Source organism: Eublepharis macularius, chromosome 10 (assembly GCF_028583425.1).
Source record: "Eublepharis macularius isolate TG4126 chromosome 10, MPM_Emac_v1.0, whole genome shotgun sequence".
NCBI lineage: Eukaryota > Metazoa > Chordata > Lepidosauria > Squamata > Eublepharidae > Eublepharis > Eublepharis macularius.
The window spans coordinates 31,291,584-31,316,561 of record NC_072799.1 but is presented as its reverse complement, the minus strand read 5'-3'; the positions used below and the strand labels follow the sequence as shown (position 1 = coordinate 31,316,561).

General features: G+C 43.5%; 1 protein-coding gene across 1 annotated transcript; it reads right to left on the bottom strand.

The window, feature by feature from the left end:
- Positions 1 to 402: 402 nt before the first annotated feature.
- Positions 403 to 21,528, bottom strand: HADH (hydroxyacyl-CoA dehydrogenase). The gene is made up of 8 exons (XM_054990547.1): positions 21,327 to 21,528; positions 16,630 to 16,758; positions 13,782 to 13,939; positions 8,685 to 8,811; positions 5,610 to 5,699; positions 3,919 to 3,991; positions 2,180 to 2,296; positions 403 to 703 (listed from the first exon to the last, which is right to left on the bottom strand). Exons 1-8 carry the CDS (start codon positions 21,441 to 21,443, stop codon positions 585 to 587), a joined length of 930 nt encoding a protein of 309 aa, XP_054846522.1. The 5' UTR covers positions 21,444 to 21,528; the 3' UTR covers positions 403 to 584.
- Between the last annotated feature and the right edge of the window lie 3,450 nt (positions 21,529 to 24,978).

The following is a 24,978-nucleotide window of genomic DNA, read 5'->3' as shown; positions in this document are numbered from 1 at the left end:
ATTCTAAGCTGCAGTTGGGAGGGGGAGGTCAGAAGGCATGCACTGCAGCCAGAAATCCTTTCACCTGTGGAAATGCTCTGTTAAATCCAAGTGAGAATAGAGAGGCTTTATAGTGTATATACATGCATGTGCGCAAGCACGTACACATACACACACAGAAACAGCATCCACACTTGGACATCAAAGATGTTAATAGTTGAAATGCAAAGCTGTTCAAGGATTCAACAGTGTCACACTGCCACCCAATGGACAACAAATCAATCTTGGCCCTATTTTATATTCAATGAGATTTCGGGATTTTTCCTTTCTGGTTCAACAAGTTGTCATTCCATTTGAAACAATATCTTGAACCTGAATAAAGGCAGCTTATAAAGAAAGGCACTGTAGTGGAAAACTCAAGTCTCCAGGAAATAAATTGTTAGCGGGGAGAAACAATTGTCTCAGACGTTACAATCAAAATGCACAGCATACATAGTGTGGTCTATTTTTAAGGCTTTGATTAAGCGACATTCCAAGTATATAGAAAGTGGAACACAGTTAACCCTTTCCTGGATCAACCTGGCGAACTCTACAGATCATGAAGTTCATTTGTGTTTGTAAAATCCTTCTCCAGTTTTCCTTCCCAATTTTTTCTCCTCTACCAGTTTATTCAGCATTTGACTTGGAGCAAAGAGAGGATTGTCAGACTCTAACGAATGCCACCCTAGCAAGAAAAGGAAAAAAAAAAAGTATAAATTCACTGAATTCACACAATGGCTATTTCGGTAAAACTATAATGCAAAGTTAAAATTTGTATGAAAATTCACTTGGGCAAAACTATCCATAGTTGCAAGTGAAGAGATACAGAAATAAGTGAGACAGCATTTCTAGAATGGACTGATGATTAAAGGGTTGGAGCATCTTTTCTATCAAGAGAGGCCAATGAGTCTGGGATTTGTCTATTTTGGAAAAAAAGGCAACTTTGGGCAGGGGCATGGAGAGGAGATGACAGAGATTTATAAAATTATGCATGAAGCAGAGCAAGTAGAGCCTCTTGCATAAAGCTAGAACTCAGGGGTACCTAATGACACTGATGAGCAATAGGCTCAGGACACAAAAGGAAATAGTTATTTTTTTCAATAAATTGTAGAATTCACTGCTGGTGCATGTTGTGGCTTCAAAAGAGGATTAGACCAATTCAATCAATGCTATTCGCTATTGTGAATAAAAGTAATCGTGATAGCCTGAGGAAGCAAACCTCTGAACAGCAGTGCCAGGAAGCAGGATCAGGGGAAGACCCCCCTGCCTCTACCCCGTTTGCTGGCCCTCCAGAGAAACTGGTTGGCCACTGTGTAAGACCAGGATAGTGGACTAGATGGGCCGTTATTCCGATCCAGCAGGGCTATTCTTACGTGAAGCCAAGATGGCGCCTAGGCCAGCTCAAATGAACTCCTGTGCTCAAAATGCTAGTCTACATCTCCACTGGCGATCCGTCTTAGGGAACGGTTCTCCCCTTGGATTTTCAAACCCTGGGGAAAGGGGTGATCAAATCCTCCAGACAACAACTCTGACTCAATATAACCACAGGTGAGAAATCTGATTGCAAAGCAGCCCTCTATGAAGAGTGCTATGCAGAATATACCTCAAACAAAACAGGCTGTGGGTCAGGGGCTATCAACAGTGCTGGAGAAAAAAGACCAACAAAACTGACTGAAGAAGTTGGAATGACAAATGTGGGCAGGTATTTGTTTGACAAATATTTTTCCCCTTAAGTCTTCAACACAAAGACCAAGAAAACAGTCAGATAACACTTTATAAAGTTTTTTTTTTTTAAATTGCAGTGTTACAGATTTATCTGACCAAGGCTAGTGGGTTTCTCATAATCATTTCAATTCCTCACTATCTGCACTATTTCCTAAAACAGTCAATTCCTCAAAAAGGTCACAGATACAGTTCAGATGGAAGCTCAAACCACAGGCCCCTCTACGCCTCAAGCCTGTACTCTCCCTTCCCACTTGCACATCTGGATTCCTTCCTGAGCTATCTATTCCGCAGGAAACCTTTGTTTACAACACTGCAAACCGCTCAAAACAAAACAAAACAAAACGCCCTTTGCAAGAACTTGGAGAAAGCCACTTGTCAGGATCAGCACCTTAGAGGTAACGAGATCAGCGGAACCAAAGAACAGAAAGTGCCATACCATCGATAATATATTTAGTGGTATCCAAGCCAACATAGTCCAAAAGTTCAAACGGGCCCATGGGATAGCCAGCCCCCAGCTTCATGGCAACGTCAATATCTTCCTTTGATGCATCTCCTAGAGAAAAGATCAACAGCCAGATGAACACAGTCCAGCATGTATTCTCCCATTTGGTAATTAGCAAGGCTCTATTAATTAATTAGCAGGGCTCTATCTACCCTGGTACAGATGATCACAGAAGCCTTTGCACAGCACTCAAGAAAGCTTCAGCGTCTAAGATAACAGCAGCCACTGACGTCTTGCTGCAGATAACAGCCCACCTGCAGACCAGCACTAAAAACGCAGCTTCCCAATAGTCTGGAACAGGGGCCAGATACTCAGCCAAAGCTGATCAGGCTCCTGTGGGTCAAGCAGGCCACCTGCATTCAGCCCGCCCCTATCCAGCCACCAGTGAGCGGAGCACAACCCAGGAACCTACAGTGGGAGATTATACAAAGTATGGCAGCAGTCACGTGCACTAAGCTGCAAAAGGTGGGTTCTGTCCACGTGCAAGTTAGGGTCTGCTAGAGGCTTATGACTCGAGCAACTAAGCCACCGGGGGCTCTATGTTCAAACTGCTGCTGAAGGCCAGTCCCTAAGAGTTTTTTTTTCCAAAAAATATTTGAAAACTCCTACTTTTATATTGTTTGAAAGCCACAACAAAAGTTAAAGTCAGAAGACTACCTCCCCCCCCCCAAAGAGATTAAATTAAAAATGTGTTTTGAAAGTTCTCCAGTTTTCCTGTCTTGTAAATTTAAGACTTTATGTACTTGGGGAGGCAAAGTTTAGCTAAGGCTTTTTATATGTTGATATTTTAGACAGAACAAAAGTAGTTTTCATACTGCCACTCCACTTAAAAAAAAAAGGCACTCTAATTTGCTCTTATTCTGCCTTTAATTAGCCTTATTTGTTGATGGGTAAGAAGCAACTGGCTTAATTTGTTTTTCAAAAACTGAAGACATTTTTTAAACTACAAAGGGAGTTTTTAATATTTAAAAGAGATTTACCGAGTTCCTGATAATGGAGGTCTTTCATCTATAAGGGAAGGCTGCCTTCCGTAAAAGACATTTGAAATAAAATGCATAATAGCTCATGGCTGTGACAAGCGCTTAAACGTGAACAGTTTTACAAAGTAAGTTTCTCTTTTGCTTTCCACATAGAAATATTGTTGCCTTTGAAGCAGACAAGACCACCCCCCCCCCCCACACACACACGCACCACAAGAGAGTAACTTGCTCTGAAATCTGGAAGATGTCCCTACTTTTCTGACCACCACAACACAGCTTGGATAAGAAACAATCATCACTTCTTGCTATCAGTTAATCAGTTGAACAACGTTCCTGGACTGTGGCTATGTGGATCATAACATCCAAGTGCCAGCACAGCATGGAAAAATGGAACCAGCTTATGTCCTATTTCTAATGTTCCTCTGGTGTCGAACAAGCTGTAGGCAGAAAAGAGTGGCATTACGAACCTAACAGAAGAAACAGCAAGGGAACCAGTAGGTCAAACCAGATTTGGTGTGCTCTAAGCAAAACCTTTTCACTAAGATGTTTCTCCCAGTCTTTTCACACAATCAAGCATCACTTTTGAATGGGTCAATCCAATCCGCAAAGAATAATAATATTTTCCTTAAGTTTAGTACTACCTCCGGCCCTTAAATAAATACAAAATTATACAATACACGGTAAAGTACTTACCCCTCTCAAAAAGCCGAAGAGCCTCCATCAGGTAAGGCACAAGCAGTCTATTGACAACAAAACCAGGGGTGTCCTGCAACAGAGAGAGAGGGGGGGGGGGCAAAGCTGAGAAACAGACCCCTATTACAACCCAATGACGTTTCAGAATATTATTTCTAGTAAGTGCTAATACAAGCTAATACAAGACGGAGCCAAGGAAAAAAGAAACCCTGCGGGATGTGCCAGAGGAGTGAATTACTTCGGATACAAAGATCACGGCTTTCCTCGCACAGCAGAGTTCTGCAGTTCCCTTCCCTCTCCCTCCCTCCAGTCTCTTCTGCGTAGCTTAAATGATGCTCTCAGACAGTATGGAACCGTACAATTAGGCTATTCAGAATAGATACCGTAGCCACAACTTTCATTTAGCAACCCTTTACATGCCAATTTGCCTACTAAATGAAGTATTCTGGAATGGGCCAGATGCAGTGTGGAGCTACATGAAATAGTCGTGTGCTTGCGACCTCCCTCTTCCCCTTAAAGAAAATCAGTGACTTCTGATCTAGTACAAAACCTGGCAAACTACCTTTTTTGTGCTCCTCTTCTTTCAAGGCAAGATTGCAAACTGGTTTGCTAGTCCTGGTTTACAATCCAGGTTTGGGCGAGGCAGCGCAAGCCACATGTACCAGACTGGACAAAAGGGCATATGAAGATTCCACGGAATCTGCTCTGCTAATGGAGGTGCCTCCCCCTGCTGCCTCTTGCACTTGTCAACAGATCTACAGGATTCATCCAATGGTTTGCATTGAACTGGAAATCACTAATCATCTCTGATCAGACAGACGAATGAAGCAAGAACGGAAGGGTTCATCCACACTGCTCCAAGCCACAGTGTTTCATCCAAATCATTCCTGTGTCTTAAGGTGCTTTCTCTACCCTACCGTTGTATCCCTCCAGCAAACACCTCTTCAAACAATTCCTCTGCATCTCTCTTGGCATCTGAAGACTTTACACTGAGCAAGTCTCTGAAGACATATAAAAGTTCAAAATAAATATATATTTGTTGATGTTTAAAACTGTGCTAGGTCACCTACATACGTTCACATTCCTTTCCATGTGGATTGATTCCACATGCCTTGTTTTTTCCAGAAACAATGAGCCTTCACTGTCACAAGCATCTAGGAAAATGCATTTCCTGCATTTCACAACTCAGCTCTGCTGCCTAGGCTTCAGAACAGGAGTCGGTTTAGTACTATGGGAAAGCCCTCTTGTGGCCACCTGCTGCTACGGTTTTGGAACCGGAAAATATCACTTAGAGAGGTTTTTGACCTTGCCATAAAATCCACATGCTTTTTTGGCCTGTCTGTGCTTTTCAGCTGGGCACAATGATCATCTTTGCCCATTTCAGAAAGCACCAAGAAATGAATGCACAAGCCACAGCTTCAGGAAACCACAAAGCACTGCTGGAGCAAATATCAGACCTGCCTGATAGGCTACCTGAGCTCCCAGTATGGCAAAAGAATGTACTGCTACTTGCCAGAAGATTTCATTCCATTCACTATCAAACAAGTGGTTGCCCCTGAATGGTGGTTTTTAAAAGCAAATGAAACGATCAGCTCTTATATGCTAGAGCAGAAAATCCTCAATGGATACTAAAAATACCTATAAAAATGAACCTATTTAACTGAACATAGATCAACTTAAAATAAACTTACCTTGCAAGCTATTGGGGTCTTCCCCAGTGCTCTGCTAAAATCCATAAGAGATTCCAAAGTCTTCTGGCTGGTCATTGGTGCCTTGACAACCTAGCAAAAAAGCCGCAGGTCAGTCTCAATAAGTGGGTTGTCTGCTGGTGTCAACAGGAAGCTGTATTGCCACAAATAACCATCTTGTGATACACTGAATCCAACAGAGACTCATACTTGATTCATTCTTCAGAAGTTCAAGCTGCTGACAGACCAGGGATTGAATCCAACCAGCTTCTGCACAGGCGAGAAAGTGAGGAGGCGGTTCCATTTGACCACCCAAGAGGCTCTGTTGAGGATCATGGGACCTGCATGAACAAAAGCCACATGCAATGGGGGCTGTAATAAGAAGGGGAATTTGGTGAGTTTGAGTAGGAAAGCTGGCTGGATCCAACCCAAGGAATTCATCTCTTCCTTTTTATCAAGGGTAGGAACAATATTAATAGCTATGAAGAACACAACATTAATGTCCAATGGTAATTTCATAAAAAGATTAAGCACAGTGATAGCAGGGGAGCTTTAGTAACAATCCCGTAACATCAGCGAGACCCCATAAAACCTTTTTCTAGTTCAATCAACACATTTTAATTTGGAGAGTGAGGTCAAAATTAACCCCCCTCTCAAACTGCCGCAGAGCTTCAAATTGTCCTGCAACCTACAGCTCAATTCCTCTACATCTGCAAGAGTTCCAAAAACAATGAGCAATGGCGGCACAGAAGCCCTACATGTGATTCCACTCACTTCCTCTTCCCCTTCCCCAACGTTTGTCCTCTCAACCAGCATTAACCATTTTCTAGCCTTGCCAGTATAAAGCAAGCGTAGAAGGTTAAGACATTGATGCCCCCTCCCCCTGCACACACACACACAGCTCAGACAAGCCAGCAGCCTTGTGTGGGCAGCATTCTATCCACAAACTGTTAGCAGCTGGCATATTTGACGGCACCTTTTAGCTGCACCAATAACATGTGTGGGATGCCTTACGAATGCTAATTACATACCCTCTGGTTTTAGCTGAATACATATTACACTACAATTAAGTTGGCATTTCAGCTTTTAAGATGTGATCCAATAGAAAGAGCATCTGAGATTATTTGTCTTTGGACTGCTATGCAGCCTGGCCTATGACAGGAGTTGGTGGTGTTGAACTGAGAGAGAACACATGCAAGAAGGAAGGCTGCAATGCACAGTTTTCTAGCCGCCCAGTATGCTGTTAACCCCTTCCTTCACAATGTAAGTTCATGACCACAGGTGGGCTGTATAGAGAAGACAGGATGACTGTGCTTCCATCCTATTTAGGCACTGTCCGTCTACAGGAAGCTGGAACCTCACTGAAGTTACTGGGGACAAGAAGAGTTCTGTCGGTTTCTGGACCTCTCCTGCCCTATCTACTGAAACTAAGTCATAAACAATTAAGTAATGGTTGGCTTAATAATGCTTGTCTAATTTTAATTACCAGATCACAATTTACAACACAGAACTCCAGTTCATGAGGGAGTACACTGCTTGCTTAGAAGCAGAACATACAGTGACTGCACCTCAGCAGAATCAGATGTACACAAGCTCCACTGAGTTCAATAGAGACTTAGCTATATTTTCAGTGTTCCACTAATGTTTCCCATGGATTAATCCCCAAATACAAATATGTAAACGTTTGCCAACAAATTGCAGAGGGAGAGAGATGATTCCATGGGAAAGACTCCATCAGCTGGCCTTGCCCACATCTTGGGCTAGCTTCATGGGATAAGTTCAGGGAAACATATCTCGCAGAATGTTCCTATCATCTAAAAAAAAAGAAGAAGCGTGGTATGCCTTGTATACTAGATGGTGACCAGAACTTTCGTTTTAGAGCTTCAGGTCACATCTCCTCATCTGTTGCTCAAATTCTTAATTTCAGACAAACTGCTTAATATTATGGCTCCAATGAAATAAGTCTCTCTTGCAGCAGACACCAGAGCTCAAAACCGTCTATGAGGACTGCTTCTCCCACCCATCCCAGCCTTTTATGAAGCAATAAAGTACAGTCTGCAGCCACATATATACGGATGGTGGCTGCAAAACACATTTCATACATTAATTCATCAAACAGCCATCTTAATAAAGAAGTTAAGCACAATCTTGCCAGATCTCTGAAGCTAAGCAGGGTTAGTTCTTGGATGGGCAATCGCCAAGGAAGGCTCTGCAGAGCAAAGCACTGGCCAACCACCTCATTTGTTGGTTGTTGGGGGTTTTCCGGGCTGTATTGCCGTGGTCTTGGCATTGTAGTTCCTGACGTTTCGCCAGCAGCTGTGGCTGGCATCTTCAGAGGTGTAGCACCAAAAGACAGAGATCTCTCAGAGATCACCTCATTTGTCTTGACAGCCTCTTACTGGGAGTTGCCTTAAGTCAATTGTGACTTGACAGTATGTACAAACAAACACAAACAAGAAGATTCCAGATTATACCCTTTGTTCACTAATGAAGCATTTCAAGCCTGCATCAGATTTATCCTTCGTGGGGAATTCTGCCCTGTAGGAATGCACGCTTGCGTCCACCCATGATTACTTCTATATTTGTAACTAAAAAATATTACAATAATACCATAAAACTCCATTGCATTCTCAATCAAAGGAAAGCAACAAGGTAGTGCAACCTCTACAGCTTTTTTACTGTCTAGGAAAATGGGGAGTGTCTAAAAATATCATTAAAACTATATGGACACTTATATAGCACTTCGGGTATAGAGAAGGTAGGGTGGTATAGCTCAGTTTCATCAGATCTCAGAAGCTAGGCAGGGTCAGTACTTGGATGGGCAACCATCAAAGAAGACTCTGCAGAGGAAGGCACTGGCAAACCACCTCTGCTTCTCACTTGCCTTGACAGCCCCTTGCTGGGGTTGCCATAAGCCAGTTGCAACTTGACGGCACATAAACAAGCACAAACTTTTCGGGGTGCTAAAACAGGTTTGCAGGATCAGAACAGCAACAAACAGGGGAAAGAGAGAAATCTGAGTATACAAATGTGCATTTCTACGCTAATTTTTTTAGTAGAATATTAGAGACATCTTACCTCAACAAGCTTCATCAGAGGCACAGGATTGAAGAAGTGCAGGCCCCCAAAACGGTCCTGCCTAGTAGTAGCATTGGCCATGTCTGTGATTGGCAAGGATGAAGTGTTACTTGCAAATATCGTGTGTCTATGGAGAAGCAATACACAGTGGGTGTTAGATGCATCTCGCATGGGGAAAGGGCACTAATAAAAGATAAAAAATAAAAAGCAAGCAAAGAGAGTGACCCTTATCATCCCTTGTTAATTCAAGGAATATTTCTTCACATGGGACTATCTATTACAGAAAAAAACCTTTTTTCTCCTCTCAAAACACAGGATTATGAGGAAGCGATTCCACCGGATTCCCCCTACTTTCTGAAATTCCCTCCCTGCACACATGCGTGGCATTTTACTTCAGAGTATCTAGTCCCTCCAGCAAAGTTTTAGGGGACGATAACACGGTGGGAAGACGATGAATATTTGGATCTAGCCCAATTACTAAAAACAGAATATACTGCACATAATATAGAACCTAAATTTGAATAATCCTCCATATTTTACTACAGGGTGGAGATCATGATAGCAGTAAGGATACTTGTTTAAAAACAAAAACCTTCATCTGAGGGCATCTTCTTATACCGGAAACTCATGGTATGAATGAATGCATGAAAGACTGCACTACAGGTATAAAAATAATCTGTATGTTACCTGAAGTGTTTTAGAGATTGCAAAACTGTCAAACTCTCTATTAGAAATATTTTATGCCTGTGAATGCCTAGCAAAATCTTGATGATGATCATGATAGATAAGAATTCTTGGATCTTTCTCAACAGCTTGCTGCCAAATTCTAGATAAAAGCTTATATGTGACACTCTTTTAAAGGACAAATTTTAGCATGGGACAAGGATTTTAGCTTCTTAAAAATACAACGATTGTTCATACAAAATCTTAATGAAATCTATTCCTTCATTTTCAGCATCAATTACAGGGTTATCATGGGGCTTTTTCCATATGCTCAACTTATTCCTGGTTTTCTTAGTAGTCGATACACAAGACATGAAATAGGTTTGGGTACAGTTTTTCCACGTCTCTCCTCCCTTTGCATTTTTACAGAGGTACATTTGGGTTTATTTTCTTGTGTGCTTTAAATAACCAGGATTTTCAAGAACGAGTGCTGTCATCATCAGTGGCATCAGTGGCGATGTTGCGGCACGCACACCCCTCTACTTTTTGTGTCTGCTTACTTTGCTATGTTGATATGAGCAGATTTTTTTTAAAAAAAGATTGAAATTGGACACACTGCCAGTCTAGAGCCAGGAGGCAGAGGCCAGCACCCACAGGGCAAACCAACCTCTTGGATGGAGCCTGGAGAAGCAGCAACTACGTGCTTTTCAAACCGTGCTGCTTTTTTGGTGCAAGAAGTGGACATGCCCTGTCCCCTGGGCCACTACGGCTTTTGCAATTCTTTTAAAATCATCAATTTCATATCGATATATCGACCTACCACAGCAATAATAGGTGCAGCAGGCTCTCTGAATTCCCAGTTTTAATTTTTTTTAAAAAAACGCCTCTGGTCCCTTCCCTTGCGGAGATATAGGAAAAGGCATAACTTTGCAACGAAATAGGCTAAATGAAAAAATGAAATTTTTTTTCATTTTTTAAAAATGAAAGCTGGGAATTCAAACAGCCTGCTGTACCTTTTATTATAACGACAGGTCAATATATCAATATGAAACTATTTATAAAAAAGATCAAAAAACTGGGGGAAAGGCGGGGAGAGGACTGGTTTGACTATGATGGCGGACCAATCATCAAAAAGTAGATTGGAGATGGGTGGGACAAACAAAATTGAAAGAAACATGCACAAGGGGGGGGGGGAACTATTCAAAATCAGCTTACAGAAGAAGATTGGGGTAGAAGTGGTCTCAAAAAAATCCCCAAAGCGAAAACTAAAGGCAAAAAATGGATGTGGAAATCAGGGGACAAACCAAAGCAGTATGGGGACCAGAAACATTTTAAAAAGTGTATGGAAAACACTAAAGAAGCAGCTGATGAAAAATATTACCATTAGTACACCTCCTGGGGGTAGGGCGGAAATGAGAGCTGAATGAACTAATCATTCTAGAAAGCGAATCTGATCGCACTAAGAAAGGAGAAATCAATCTAAATATCAGCTAGGGAGGGCTGTAACTGAAAGACACCGCGAGAAAAGAGTCTGGGTGGAAGAGGAAGCCTGAACATACTCTAGAGACATGTAAACAGAGCTGAAACATTTACTTGATTATTTGGTACAATGAACTAGAACTTCAGGTTGACCTCTTCATTAACTGATAGGGCTGACAGTAAGTGCAAACTCTTGACTTCGAAAGCCAAAAACAGACTGCACAAAGCTAGCAGCAAAAACTGCTTTTCCTATTGCTAGAATATTGTGCTCATGTAAGAGCAGCTTCCCTTTTCCTTCAGCATATTGCCAGGAGAGGACCTTAATTGTTTGCAGCAAGGTCATTATTATTTTTTTAAATCAAATTAATTTGGTAAAAACTAATCAATTAGTTGCATGTTAAAAATTTGTTAACTGCTGCTAGCATGGTCTCTTGGGATTGTTTCTACCAACTGACAAGAGAAATGTTCAACCCTAACATGCACAAACCCCTGGTTTGTGTGGACTGCAATGAAAATGCAACACAGTGAGCCAGAGCAGCAGTCCAACAAGTTTAGCATTGTCTATTCTGCCTGACAATGGCTCTGATACAAATAACGGTCTTTCTCTGACACCTGCTGCCCACGCTGCCCAGGGCGGAGCTTCCTTCATTCACAACATGTGCTCTACCACTGAGCCACAGCCTAGCCACACCAATATAAGTACTCACATATTCAGCTGCTGGGCATCAAGGGATCAACGCATGATCACATAAAACAGCTTTATACCATGTCAGAACATTGGATGATCGCCTTGCTCGGAGCGGCACTGACTCCCCACTATCTCAGGCACAATATTTCCCTCACATCCACTACCTGGGAGCCATGACAAGCCCTACAAGTGCATGTGTGTTGAGCACCCACAGGACCTATCTTATGAGATCAGCAAAGCCAAGGCAACAGAAACCATCCTCCGAACTAAATGTTAATGTGATTAATTCGGTACTCACTTTCTATTGTCGTATTATGACTTGGATCCTATCATATTGTTCCCCGAACTCTTCTCTCCAGCTGCCACAGAGGCTTTCCCCCACATGATGCTCACTTTCTCTGCCACTAGCACTTTTGCACGTGTCAACGTTTTTCAGCGCACATAGAAAGCTTCCACAGTAGCCAGAGAGAAAAGCGAGGGGAACGATGTCATAGGACGCAAGCTACTATGTTCACAGTAGCCAGGAGACTTAAAGCTAAGCTACAAGTGACGCCTGACACAGGTTGGACACTTGTCAGCTTCCCTCAAGTTTTGATGGGTGTCCGGCGCAGCCGGACTCGGCCCCGGGGGCGGGGGTGCCACCCTCCAGCCAGGAGGAGCGCCCTCCCCCTCCTCCAGGGCCCCCCGACCCCCACCCCCTTACCTGGCCACCGAAGGCCTGCGGCACGACACCTGCGGTGGCGGCGGCTGGCCGGAGGGCCGGGACGAGGATGCCGGCCACGAAGAGGGGGCTGGCCGCGGCAAAGGAGGAGGCCGAAGCAAAGACGCCGGCCGCGGCCAAAACACCGGCGGCGGGCCGAGCCGCAGCGGCGAGAGGAGCCGCGGCGGCAGCAACTGCAGCAGGGAGACCAGTCACGGCGGGGAAGCCAGCCGCCGTGAAGGGACTGATGCGGCGGCGGAGGGGACCGTGGCGGAGACGCTGGCCGCAACGAGGGAGCCAGCACCGGGGCAGCCGGCGCAAACGGCTGCACCTGAGCCCGAGCAGAGGCGGGAACCGGCAGGCGGGGAGGTCCAACGGGATTGGCCCCAGGGGGTGGCAGGCAGGGGGGGGGACGAACCAGGGCTGCTAGGGGGAGCACGGAAAGGTGGGGGATGGCAGGATTGGGGTGGAGGTGGTGGGGAGGAAGCTACAAGAGGGCAGCTCCCAAGGACGCCGAGGAGGAAGTGGCTGGAGCGACTGGTAGCGAGCGGAGAGAGAGAGAGGGCGAACGGACAAGCCAGAGCTCAGCAGGGAGAGACGGTGGAAGCCGGGTGCCTTAAACCCCCACCGCTCACCCATATCTGAGGCCGAGGGAGCCGCCCTCTACGGGGAGGCTACGGCGGAAGGCGGGCGCAGCGCGGGGACTGGAGAGGGCGCTCACAATGGGAAATGCAGGCATCCTGGTCTTGCAGCTGTAATGGAGAGCCAAGCTGTGAGACCAGGACGCCTACATTTCCCATCAAAACTTGAGGTAAGCTGACAAGTGTCCAACCTGTGTCAGGCGTCACTTGTAGCTTGGCTCTTACATTCAGCCATGTACAGATATGAGTTTAGGAAACTTATCTCAAATATGCCCTTTTCCTGGCAGCCATTTAGCTGAATATTCTGTCTACTGGAAGAAGGGAGGGATGTACGTCAATGCTGCTCAGTTAAGAGCATGAGATTTCAGAAACTAGGGTAGCAATGAAGACTGAGCCTCTTCATTATGAGCAGCTGAAGACATAGGTGGGACTTCACTTAAATAATTCATTGGAGGAGGTTCTCCAGAATCTTTTAATCTTTGCTCACAAGCAAGATACCACAGAATGGCTCTACCTTCACTCTCTCAAATGTTAATGCCTTCACTCAGTTCCTCAAGACTTCTCTAGAGAGCAAAGGACAAGATGATCTTCAAATGATACTTTAATCATATAATGATCAGTATGAAAGCCTGACAGTCGTGGGGGGGGGTAGGGGTGGGGGGGAATCTAGGACTCTCATAACACATTCCCCCCCCCCACACACATAAAATTCCATGGATTAGAACCCACGACAAGGCAGGCTCTAATCTGCATAAATTTATCCCAGAATAAAAATGTGTTATTCTTTAAAGTGCCATGAAATTCCTTGGGACAGGAGTCAGTCTGCCTTCTCCCTACCCCCGAAACATAGGAGCATATTTCAAAGCAAACTAGTAAGTCACGGCAATGGATTTTTGCATTCATTTTGAAGGATTTTAAGAACGTACTCTGGTGCAAACTTATCCAACGTCTTGAAAAGCTCATTTTTCACTGCTATGTTTTCCACAATGGCCTCCACGACAAGGTCAGTACTGTGTACTACGGAGACTGGATCCGTGCTTGTTGTCAGGTTCTTTAACACTTTCTCAATGTACTGAGCACCTTCCTGAACAATTGAAGATTAAGGGGAAAAAACAAGATCTAGTCACAGAGATTTTAATTTATTTTCACAGGAAGATTCCAATTTCAACTATAAATGATTTGAACTAAGAACAATGTACTATAAAACAACATTATTTTGCCACACTAACTGCAAGGTTCTAAGCAAATAGGAATGCTGTACTTCTCAGACCAATACTTTTCAATGAACCAGACAAATAAAGGCCAAATTGTTTAAGTTGGCTTTGGGAGGTTAACCAGATGTTTTTAGGTTTGTCCTGACAGTGGTATGGTGCTGAGCCAGGTATTTTGATGCATTTTAAGATTTCGATTTAATTCTATTGTTATCACTTGTTCTTACGTTGGTTTTTAAGTTTATTATTATTATGTCCACTAAATGGGATAGGGCTCTGACTGTAGCATCAGATGGCTGCATTTCCAGTCAATGCATGCATATAGTCTGAAAAAAGGTGGCACCCTACTTAGCCCAACCCAGGAACACCCACAGCAGGAGGCATGGAAATAGAGGCAGGAGGAACTCTCATTTTCAGAACCTCCACAGAATCAGGGTTGGGTTATTACTTCAGTTTCACCAGAGACTGGGGAAAGAGCTTTGAAAATGAGCATTCTGCAGCATTTAGGATTTGACAGTTCAGGACATCCATCATCTGGAGGCAAGAAGAGGAAGGGGAGGGGCAGCAACCTAAAACAGGTATGAGAGGTGGGAGTACAGCAGCAGTTTGTAGCAGCTCTCTTAATTGCTCCGTTCTTATTAAATTGTCTTGATTTTCCATGGGAACAAAAGAATGATTAAAATCTAGGTGTGTAGTGGCATAAAACCAATGTGGTTATTTTGCAAGGATACTGCAACTGAGGGTATTTTGCAAGGCATTTGGTTAAATGCTTTCTTTATGTTCAACATGCATAACACTATAGATAGTGGATGCAACCAATTCCAGACAGAGCCAGAGAGACACACTGCTTTAGTTCTTTGGGTCCTGACAGCTGCCAATGATTCCAATGCTTCTTATCCAGCATCACTACAAAAAGCATTGTATTACACCCCTCTTCTGTGCTATCTAGTAGGCTAGTGTAGAGATTGTTGTTGTTAGCTTTTTTCTTTAAAAAAAAATCAGATTTGCCACCAATTTCCTGTGAAAATGATTTCCCCAAAGCCAATGATTAGCGAGTTTCCAGTAATGTGCTGTCAAATCCTCTGCTTATTTATTCAAAATTAAGTCCCACTGGGTTTATTGGGGCTTATTACATTACATAGGAACACAGCCTTGACCATATGAGTTCACCTTGTATCTAGTTCAATTAACTATTGGTCCATACAACCTTGCATTACCTGCTCTGCCTAGCAGTGGATTTTGCAGTCTTAACCTTGAATCTTCTCTAGTCCTGCTACCTGAGATCTTTTTTACCTGCAGATACCTGCATCTGCACCTGGACATCTTCTGCAAGCAAAGCATACACTCTTATCACTAAGCTATGGCTCTTCCCCTAAACTGCAAAAATTGTATCTGGAGAACTAGATTTTATTTGATAAATTCTTGCCACCCAAACCTTTACTGTGCTACAGAACACCTGCTGTTGGGAAATGTGCCACTCTTCTACATTTTTGCAGTAAAATTAATTTGGACAGGAATTTAAATTAAGCATTGTGCTGGCCATTTAAATAATTAATGTTTCCCATTGGTATATAGACTGAAGTTCCTCCATCTGATCCAGGAGGGTAAGGGATATTCCTGATTGGAAATGGTATAGTGCCACTGGGTCTAAATTCTTGTTTCTAATAAATAAAAATAAGTTAATGATTAGCAAATTTAGTATAAGGTCAGATTAATCTAGGAATTATGTCACTGTTACAACCAATATTGTAGTGGGATTGGATTTTACAGCTGACTAGCAGAAAATAAATGGCTGGCAACAAATCCTAGTCACAATTTTGGGAGCCTGCATACATGCTTACTCCTGCATCTATTTTTGTAGGGTGAGAGAGAAAATGAGCCACGAATCACCCAATGAGTCTACTGGCCAATGGTTCTAGTCAGGGCTTTTTTTCTGGGAAAAGAGGTGGTGGAATTCAGTGGTGGAACTCAGGGCCGCACAATGACGTCACTCGGCAAAAATGGTCACATGGCTGGTGGCCCCGCCCCCTGATCTCCAGACGGAGGGGAGTTTAGATTGCCCTCCGCGCCGTGGTGCAAAGGGCAATCTAAACTCCCCTCTGTCTGGAGATCGGGGGGCGGGGGGCACCGGCCATGTGACCATTTTTAAGAGGTGCCGGAACTCCGTTCCACCGCGTTCCTGCTGAAAAAAAGCTCTGGTTCTAGTCCAATACTCTACTTCATTTCATTTGCTGTGTGAGTGGAGCCAATCCAGCAAGAATCACTGTGCAGAATTCTGACTGCAGGTTGTGGGGTGTTTTTACTGCTTACTGCTCCCCTTTTGTACACATGAAGAATGTCCAGTAAGGTGAATCCCTCATAAAAGTCTGTTTACATTTGCTTTGACAGACAGGGGGCAAGTGTGTGTCATTCTGTAACTCATATCAGCTTCTTGAAAGGAATTGGTTAAGAACATTTTATTCATCTGACACTGCTGTACTTGTCTGTCTGAACAGAGAAGATCAAAAGGAACACAAGAATAAGTTTGTCACATTTAACAACCATATAAATACTACAACGTCACCTCCGGTTTGTCTGCAAACTTCTTCTTTGTCAGCTTTTTCAGACTCTCCTCAATTCCTTTCTTGGATTTATTTAATATTTCATCTGTTTGGTCCACTAGAATCACAGTGTGACCAGTTGCTGCAGCAACCTAAATAAAATATTGTTAAAAAGAGGTTAGTCTACAATGACAAAGTCCTTCAAAGGGGACACAGCAAGATAAGCTATCAAAACCCGTGGTATGAATACAATCCATTGCTAACAATCATGGTTCAGCGAAGACCAGGGCCAACTAGTTGCTGCAAACAGCCACAAAAACAACCTGCCAGCCATGGAACAAACTAGAGATGTAACAAAAAATTAACTATTCCTTTGTCAGTCTTGTGTGAACACAATAAACAAGAAAACACAAGTTTTGCAGGCACAGATGATCCTGGAAAGGACAGGTAACCTTTTGCTAGTTTTCCAAGCCTTGTAAAACATTAAAACTTTTACAACAACACCAATCTTTACTGCTTAATGTTTAACATTCCTAGAACAAGAAGGTACTATATAAATGGGTTTCAGACTGGTAGCCTTTCTAACCCAGTGCCATTTATTCTCCCCAGCCTCTCAGATGGATCTTTCTCCCAGTTCTGCTATTTGACATTCTAGTAAGGAAGACGGGTCACGGCTGATCTTGGCAATATGATATCAGCAAAGAAGGGCTCTCTCTGCCCATAAGTTATGGAGGCTCACATGCTGAGAAGCTAGACAGCCTCCACCATCCCTACAGGTTTCAAGTTGTGATGATTCAAGTTATGTACTTGAATCAAGGCAATTTGTCCAGGCAGTGGATGGTCACAGCACCCTGTTCCTCTTTCTCCTGGAAGAAGCAAAATGGAACTATTGAGTAGCAAGAGAACACAAGAGCGTTTTCCAAGCTTGCAAGACAGCAACATTCCCAATGGAAAATGAAGTGTTCAGCTTACGAAGCACCTGAGCCAACCCTGTGCTGGAATGACCTCAGCTTTATCAGTATAATAGGAGGTAAGCAACAAAAATTTGCTGCACATTTTTTCCTGCTAATATCAGCAAGCCAAAGACCAAGCATGCAACAAGATTCAGAACTGACTTCAGGAAATCTCCTTTTTCATATATTTCCCTAAGGCATCAAATGACAAGTCATTCTCTGACATGCCAAGCGCTTGTAGAGTGTTCACTTTGGATACAACATAACACTTTCAAATCTTAGGCTTAGGAATGAACTAACATGACAAAGCTGTATGAAAAAATGGCATGAATAAAATATTGCTATCAGCCAAGAGATTACAATCAAGTTGATCAGGGCTTTTATATTACACTAGCTGGCAAACTGCCTATGATTATGATGGAGAGAGAGAGTAGAGAAAGATCTTAGCCCCGCACAGTGTACAGCTGTGAATTCTGCACACGGACACCATGTACCCCACGCAAAATGGATCACCGTCACCAGAGGCTACGTCATCAATTGTCAGAAATGGAGAACAGATTTTAACCTCATCACAATGTCCTCAGTCACAATATTTTATTTCTATTCTATTAGACTGGAGTAGGAATCAATTGCTTTTATGGCACAAAGTAAAGAGGCATACTCAAGATCATAACCTATACCACAATCCACATTGCTTAGGGAAAGGTTCATGTTTTGCCCCTTCTAAAACATGTCCAAGGCTGCAGCCTATTTTGTCCCACGGAATTTAGTGGGAAAGAACCACAGAGAATCATGCTGTTTCTTTCAACATAGTCCTCCTGTTTCTTGCATCCCTAGATGCAATAAGAAGATATATTAAAGTGTGTATTACCTAACCTCTTATCTTGATCGCAAAGCTTTCTCAGCTCCTCTTCCCTCCCCACCTCTCTATATTCTGCACCATTAATGTTAAATTTGTAATAGGCTTTGAAACTCAAGATGCCTAACAGATACAGTGACCGCTTACTGAATTTAGTTCTGATATACAAGAGCATACATACCTGAAATCCTTGGCCTCGAATGCTCGCTCACTTTACCTTTCATTCATGCATACAGTGGACACCTCTTGGGTTAAGGAACTTTCACACTAACCACAATTTGCTGACACGTACAAATTCAGATTCTTTAATAAACTGAGATGTGTCTTTTATGTACAAACTAGGATTCTAAACCAAGCTTTAATCATGCATTGGAATAAAGTATGTGGGAAAGAAGCAAGCTCCTGTTTGTTAAAAGAACATACACACACACACCCTCACAGAAAATCCTATACACACTGCAACCAGATATCCTTCTGTCCATAGTATTTAGGTAGATCCAAGCCTAACATGATTGGCATGTATTTTGAATAAGACAGCTGGTATCTGAAAGTACACTAAAAAAAATTAAACACCACTCCAGTTCTACTTGAAACAGACCACGTTCAGAAAAACAAGTTCTCTATTTCCATTTTAAATAGCCTCTTATTTTGTTTTGACTGCCGCCAACATTGATTTGAATGCCTGTGAATAAACTTGTAAAATAAAAGTGGTGATAAAAGCCTACAGTGTGTCATTAACTACCTTCACACACACACACACACACACACACACACACACAAACAAACAAACAACTCAGGCAGGATAAAATTGTTTCAAAGTACAAAGACATTTTATATCATTTTGCTTGGCCAATATAGGAAAATTATTACCATATACTCCTCTGACTTGTTAGCATAAGTCTTACAAGTGTATGCAAATTCCCAAGCTTAGTTGAAAAGAGCTGCTTAACTTGAAAGTAGGCACATCAACAAGGACTATCCCAAGAAAAGCTATTAGGCAGCTCTGAGAGACAAGAGGAACAAGCAAAGAAGCTCCTGTACAAAAAACAGGTCTCTGGAAAGAGCTTAGTACCTTCTCTTAGCAAGGGAAGAATACAGGAACAGTTTGGTGTAGTGGTTAAGAGTGCAGGACTCTAATCTGGAGAGCAGGGTTTGATTCCCCACTCCTCCACTTGAAGCCAGATGGGTGACCTTGGGCTAGTCACAGCTCTCTGGAGCTCTCTCAGCCCCACCCACCTCACTGGGTGTTTTGTTGTGGGGATAATAATGGCATACTTTGTAAACCACTCTGAGTGGTTGTCCTAAAGTTGTCCTAAAGGGCGGTATATAAATCAAATATTATTATTACTACTCAAGATTAAGCCAGGGGCTTGCTCGAACTTATTGAAATCCATTTTCGCTATGAAACCTCAGTCCAAGCACACTACTAAAAATGCCCTGTGCTTTTCTTAAAGATACTCCCCCTATTAATGGAATACAGTGCAGGTTCCTAAGGTTGGCTAGAAAGCCCATACAGGGAAAGAACATTAAAAATAGAAGTACCGCTTGCAGAACAAGTGAGCACGAAGTGGACTAGCTTCACTGTGCATTAGTAGCAACACCATGCACCCATAAGTAGAGTGAAAAGATTTTTGTGTTGGAGGCATAACGGTCAAATGACAACCCTAACTGGTAAAAGCAATAGTTGGTGAAAGCAATAAGCCAAATAACATCTAATTTCGTGCCTTGTAATCATATCCCTGAATCTGCCACATTAGACAGGATGCTGCTCTGTTGACATCTGGGGGACTTTGCTGGATTCTGATTTTTTTTTCAAATGCAAGCTGTAATCTAACCACTAGAGCAATCAAACTATGAACCTGCCAGTAATCAACACTGAAGGCTGGCCTGACAGGCTCTTAAGACCTGGACCTAGAAAACATGCTTTTTTCCCCTTTCTTCATTTTTTAAAAAAAGTATAACACCTGCTTGATGAAGGGTTCTATAGAACGTGAAAGCTTGCATTTGGGTGGGAGTCAATAAAAGGCATTACATTATTTTGTTTCTTTTGCATGAGCCAGGATAGCTGTTCACAATCTTCCATGATGATAGTTTTAGGCAAGTAGAGTTGCTGATCTGCAGTAGGACATCAGCATTTGAATCCAATGACATCTTTGAGGTCAACAACATTTTCAGGATATTGAGAATCAAAGCTCCCTTCTGCACATATCCCTCTTCTGAAGAAGGGAGCTTTGACTCTCGAAACCTTATACCATGAAAACCTTGTTGGTCTTGAAGGCGCCACTGGACTCAAATCCTGCTGTTCTACTGCAGACCAACACAGCTACCCACCAGAAACCATTCCTACTTTTTATCTGAAACAGGGAGCTTTGATTTTTGAAAGCTTACACCACGAAAATCTTGTTGGCCTCTAAGCTACCTCTGGACTCCGTTTACAACCTTCATAAACTCGAATGGCGCATTTGCACAGCCACATGCCACAAAGCCATAAAAACAACCTCTCTCTCAATGGTAATGACCGTGCTATGGGGCAAAGAGTCACCCTTGCCCCGGCTCAAGAATATTGTGCTTTGACTTTCCAGGCCAGTTTGCACAAGGGCCTCCTCCACTGTGCATAAATCGCGTACTCCGTGTGTGTGGAAGAGCCTAGAGGAACTCCTCTGGGCCAGGGGGCGTCCTCGCCATATCCTTCCAAGCAGCCTCGAGCACTCCTCAAAAGTTTCTTATTAATTAATTCCCTCCGAAGGGCACCCCGGCTCCTTCCCAGGATACGAGAATGCGCGGAGGGTAGGGGGCCATCCTCTCCTTGAGCCTCCCCATCCCCACTGTGGGGAAAAACCCGGCCCGGGGGGGCTTGAAGGGCCTCTGCTGCCCAAGCGCGCGCTCTCCCGCCCCCCTGCCCGCTCACCTGGGCGATCCCGGCGCCCATCAGGCCGCCCCCGATGACCGTCACCTGCTTCACCACCAGCTTCTTGGCGGCCGCGGTGGAGGCCGCGCGCACGAGCTGGCGGGTGGCGAAGGCCATGGCGAGGAGCGCTGCTCTGGCAAAGGGAGGGCGGGCCGCGGCGAAGCCCGTGACAGGCCCAAGCCAGGAAGCCCGGCGGCGGAACGACTCGAGGGAGGGTCGAGCTGCTCGCCCAGGCCTCCTATTTGTCTCCAAACGGAGGCGGAGAAGGGGGAGGCGGCCATAGGCGCACCCGTCCCGCCTCCCCAAAGTCTTCTAAGACTGCGCCTCGGCTTCGTTTTCCCAAGCTGCTATTCTTACCTAGTTCGTCTCTAAGGTGCTCCGGCGCCCGGATCTTGCTCTTCTGCTACAAATCAGCACCGCTACCCACCTGGAACTGACAGCGCAAGTATCTCTGCATAGTAGCCAGACTAGAAAAACCGACGGCGTTTGAAATGGTTTTAAGCATCATGAACGACTCCTTTTTCTCTCTCTCATGCGCTCCATGAGACGGGACAGGCTTTTTGACAAATTCCTGTTGAAGAAACTGCAGTCTCTCTCATCCACCCGAGACGCCAAATGCGTTCAAGCGTTTCTTATCTATAATAGTTTCAGGTTGGTAGCCCTGTGGGTCTGCAGTAGAACAGCAGGGTTTGGATCCAAAGGCCAACAAGATTTTCAGGGTGTAAGCTTTTGAGAGTCAGAGCTCCCTTCTTCAGATACCATGACTCTCAAGAGCGGAACTACAAGTGACAAAAGGCACAGATTGGACACTTGTCAGCTTCCCTCAAGTTTTGATGGGAAATGTAGGCAGCTTGGCGGAATGTTGGACAAGTGACAGTTGAAAAGTCCATTGGACAGCAGTCAGAGAGCCAAGCTGCGAGACCAGGATGCCTACATTTCCCATCAAAACTTGAGGGAAGCTGACAAGTGTCCAATCTGTGCCTTTTGTCACTTGTAGCTCTGCTCTCAGAAACGTATGTTCTGAAAATCTTGTCGGTCTTTAAGGTGCCACTGGACTCTAATTCTGTGGCCCCTTCATAGACCTTGCCAGTTACTGATGGGTCTCAGGTAAGTAGCTGTGTTGGTCTGCAGTAAAACAACAGCACTGGAGTCCAGTTGCACCTTAAAGACCACAACAGGATTTTCAGGGCATGAGCTTTTGAAAATCAAAGCTCCTTTCTTCAGTTACCATGACTCAAAAGCTTATACCCTTCTTGTTGGTCTCTAAGGTGCCACGGGGCTCAAATCCTGCTGCTTGGCTGTAATAAGGACCGTTTGTCAGATTCATTAACTCTAAGGGAGCTATAAAAAAAAACACCCTCTGCAATATTGATTACAACTAACCCAAATTAAACCAAATACTGTGTGTGAGCTTTCCAGTTCTCCAGAGCTCTTCATCAGGCTGGCTGTTAAGGGAGATGTAGAGCAGAACCACAAGTGACAAAAGGCACAGATTGGACACTTGTCAGCTTCCCTCAAGTTTTGATGGGAAATGTAGGCAGCTTGGCAGAATGTTGGACAAGTGACAGTTGAAAAGGCCATTGGACAGCAGTCAGAGAGCGAAGCTGCGAGACCAGGATGCCTACATTTCCCATCAAAACTTGAGGGAAGCTGACAAGTGTCCAATCTGTGCCTTTTGTCACTTGTGGTTGTGCTCGTAGGCTTTTGTCTTCAAGCTTCTTTGTATCCTGTGCAGAATGCTGGACCTGAATAATTAGTGTAAATTTGTTCTCCAAGAGCACCTTTAGTCTTCTGTGGAGACGTAAGAAAAATAGACATCTCAAACTGAAAAATACATAAAACCCAGCATGGAATCAAACCTCCCTCTAATACCAAGCAGGCTCCTTAAAAGGAAGTAGAGGGAAAATGTACTTGTCTATTAACAACTAAACTGGAGATTAATTTTAAATGATGAAGAATCAAGAAAAGCCAAACTAGGTAACAATACCTAGTAGTGGGACCAAAACAAAACAAAACACCTCTCATTGACAGACTCTTCTCATGTGATTTTCCTCCAGTTAAAGAATCTAATTTTTTAAAAGAATGTCAGCAGTGGTAGTTTTTGCAGTCTAAACCCCCACTAGGTATTTATGGGCAGTTCTAAACCTAGAGATTACATTCTCATGACCTTTCCTCATTGTTTCTTCAAAAAAGGCACCACAGCTATCTTGCCTGAATGTGAACAGATAAGAGGAAGATAGAAACAGCATTCTTCCTATCCGCCACCCCCAACCAGCTACCTTACTTAGAGAGTATCACAATCCTTTGGAAGATATCACAATCACAATGTTTTTTATATTGACCATGCTAAATGAGGGCTGCTTTGAATTTTTAAAAAATCTATACTACTGATGTTTTGTGGCATTTTGAGGACAAGACTAATTCTTTTAATGATCAGATGCCCTTGTGCATGGTTTAGACTGTACAAAGCGGAAAATAATATTAACTCATCTGCAGAACATGCATATAGTAGCACTTCTCAGCAGAATACATGCAGCAACATCTTCATTTTACATGACTATCTAGACAAACGTTGTTTGAAGGCATGAGTCTTCCAAAAGTGCAAACCTTCCAATATTTGTCAGATTTTTTTAAAAAAATCTTTCTAGTAATACGTCTATTTGTGGTACATTAATCAATCAACCATCCTGGCAAGGCTGAGATCCTACTTTCCCTCTTGCTTGTATCTGCCCCCTCATGTTCAAAATGCCCCTACAACATATGCTTAAAACTGATAGCACTCAGTGGCTTGAAATCCGCCTTTGGCTCTTCTGAGCGCTGTTTCCCAATGTGGCACTCACCACATTTCAAGAAGGTGAAGGTCTCGCTAGGACTTATGTTCACACTTTGAAACAGCCATCACCAGAGGGTAAGCTGCAAGATTTCCTGAGCTGAGTTTGTCACAACAGGGATGGAAGGTCCCATCCTCTAACAATTCCCCTCTTCTTCATAGGTTCTGCACTTATTCCAGCCTCCAAGGTAGCCCCCCCCCAAGGAGAACTGGCTTTCTCTTCTCTGTGCACCTTGACACTCTCTCTCTCTTGCCCAACCTGCTGTGCCTCATGCTGAAGAGAGAGTGGAAAGGCAGAGAGGACATTTCCTCTCATTCCAGACGCACAAGGGCTGGCTAAGGTTCAGCACTGGCGGAGACAACCCTACATATGCAGAAGTATTTGGATAATTTAAAAGGGTATATTATTGAATGTGTTTGTTTGGTGGGATGGCACACATGGCCCACAGTAGTCGTTCTTTATTTGATGGTAATTGTGAATGTGGCTCTTTGCGAGCCGCAGAGCGAGTACCACTACCTTAAAAGAAATATACTGTAATTGTAATTCTATGCAGCCATTTCAGTCTACCTTACTGCCATCGATGGATTTGAACCGTATTAACTCTGCACAAGATTGTACTGATAGACTCAGATCCTTCCCTCTTTAAATTTAAAATCAAATTTTAGGAGACAAGAGTTTTATTCCAGTTGTACAAGTTAAACTGCTGCAGAATGTACTATGTAAAGTTTTTGTTGAAAAAGTTAAGCATATTCTTGGGAAGGAAGAAAGTGAAACATAAGCCAGAGGACAGCACTATTTATGTAATTGGCATAAAATTAACA

Coding starts and splice junctions, on each gene's coding strand:
- HADH (XM_054990547.1), bottom strand. CDS start 21,443: ATGGCCTTCGCCACCCGCCAGCTCGTGCGCGCGGCCTCCACCGCGGCC. Junction 5,700..8,684: donor CTCTGATGAAGCTTGTTGAG/GTAAGATGTCTC, acceptor CTTTTTTGCTAG/GTTGTCAAGGCACCAATGAC. Junction 3,992..5,609: donor AGACCCCAATAGCTTGCAAG/GTAAGTTTATTT, acceptor TCTCTGTTGCAG/GACACCCCTGGTTTTGTTGT.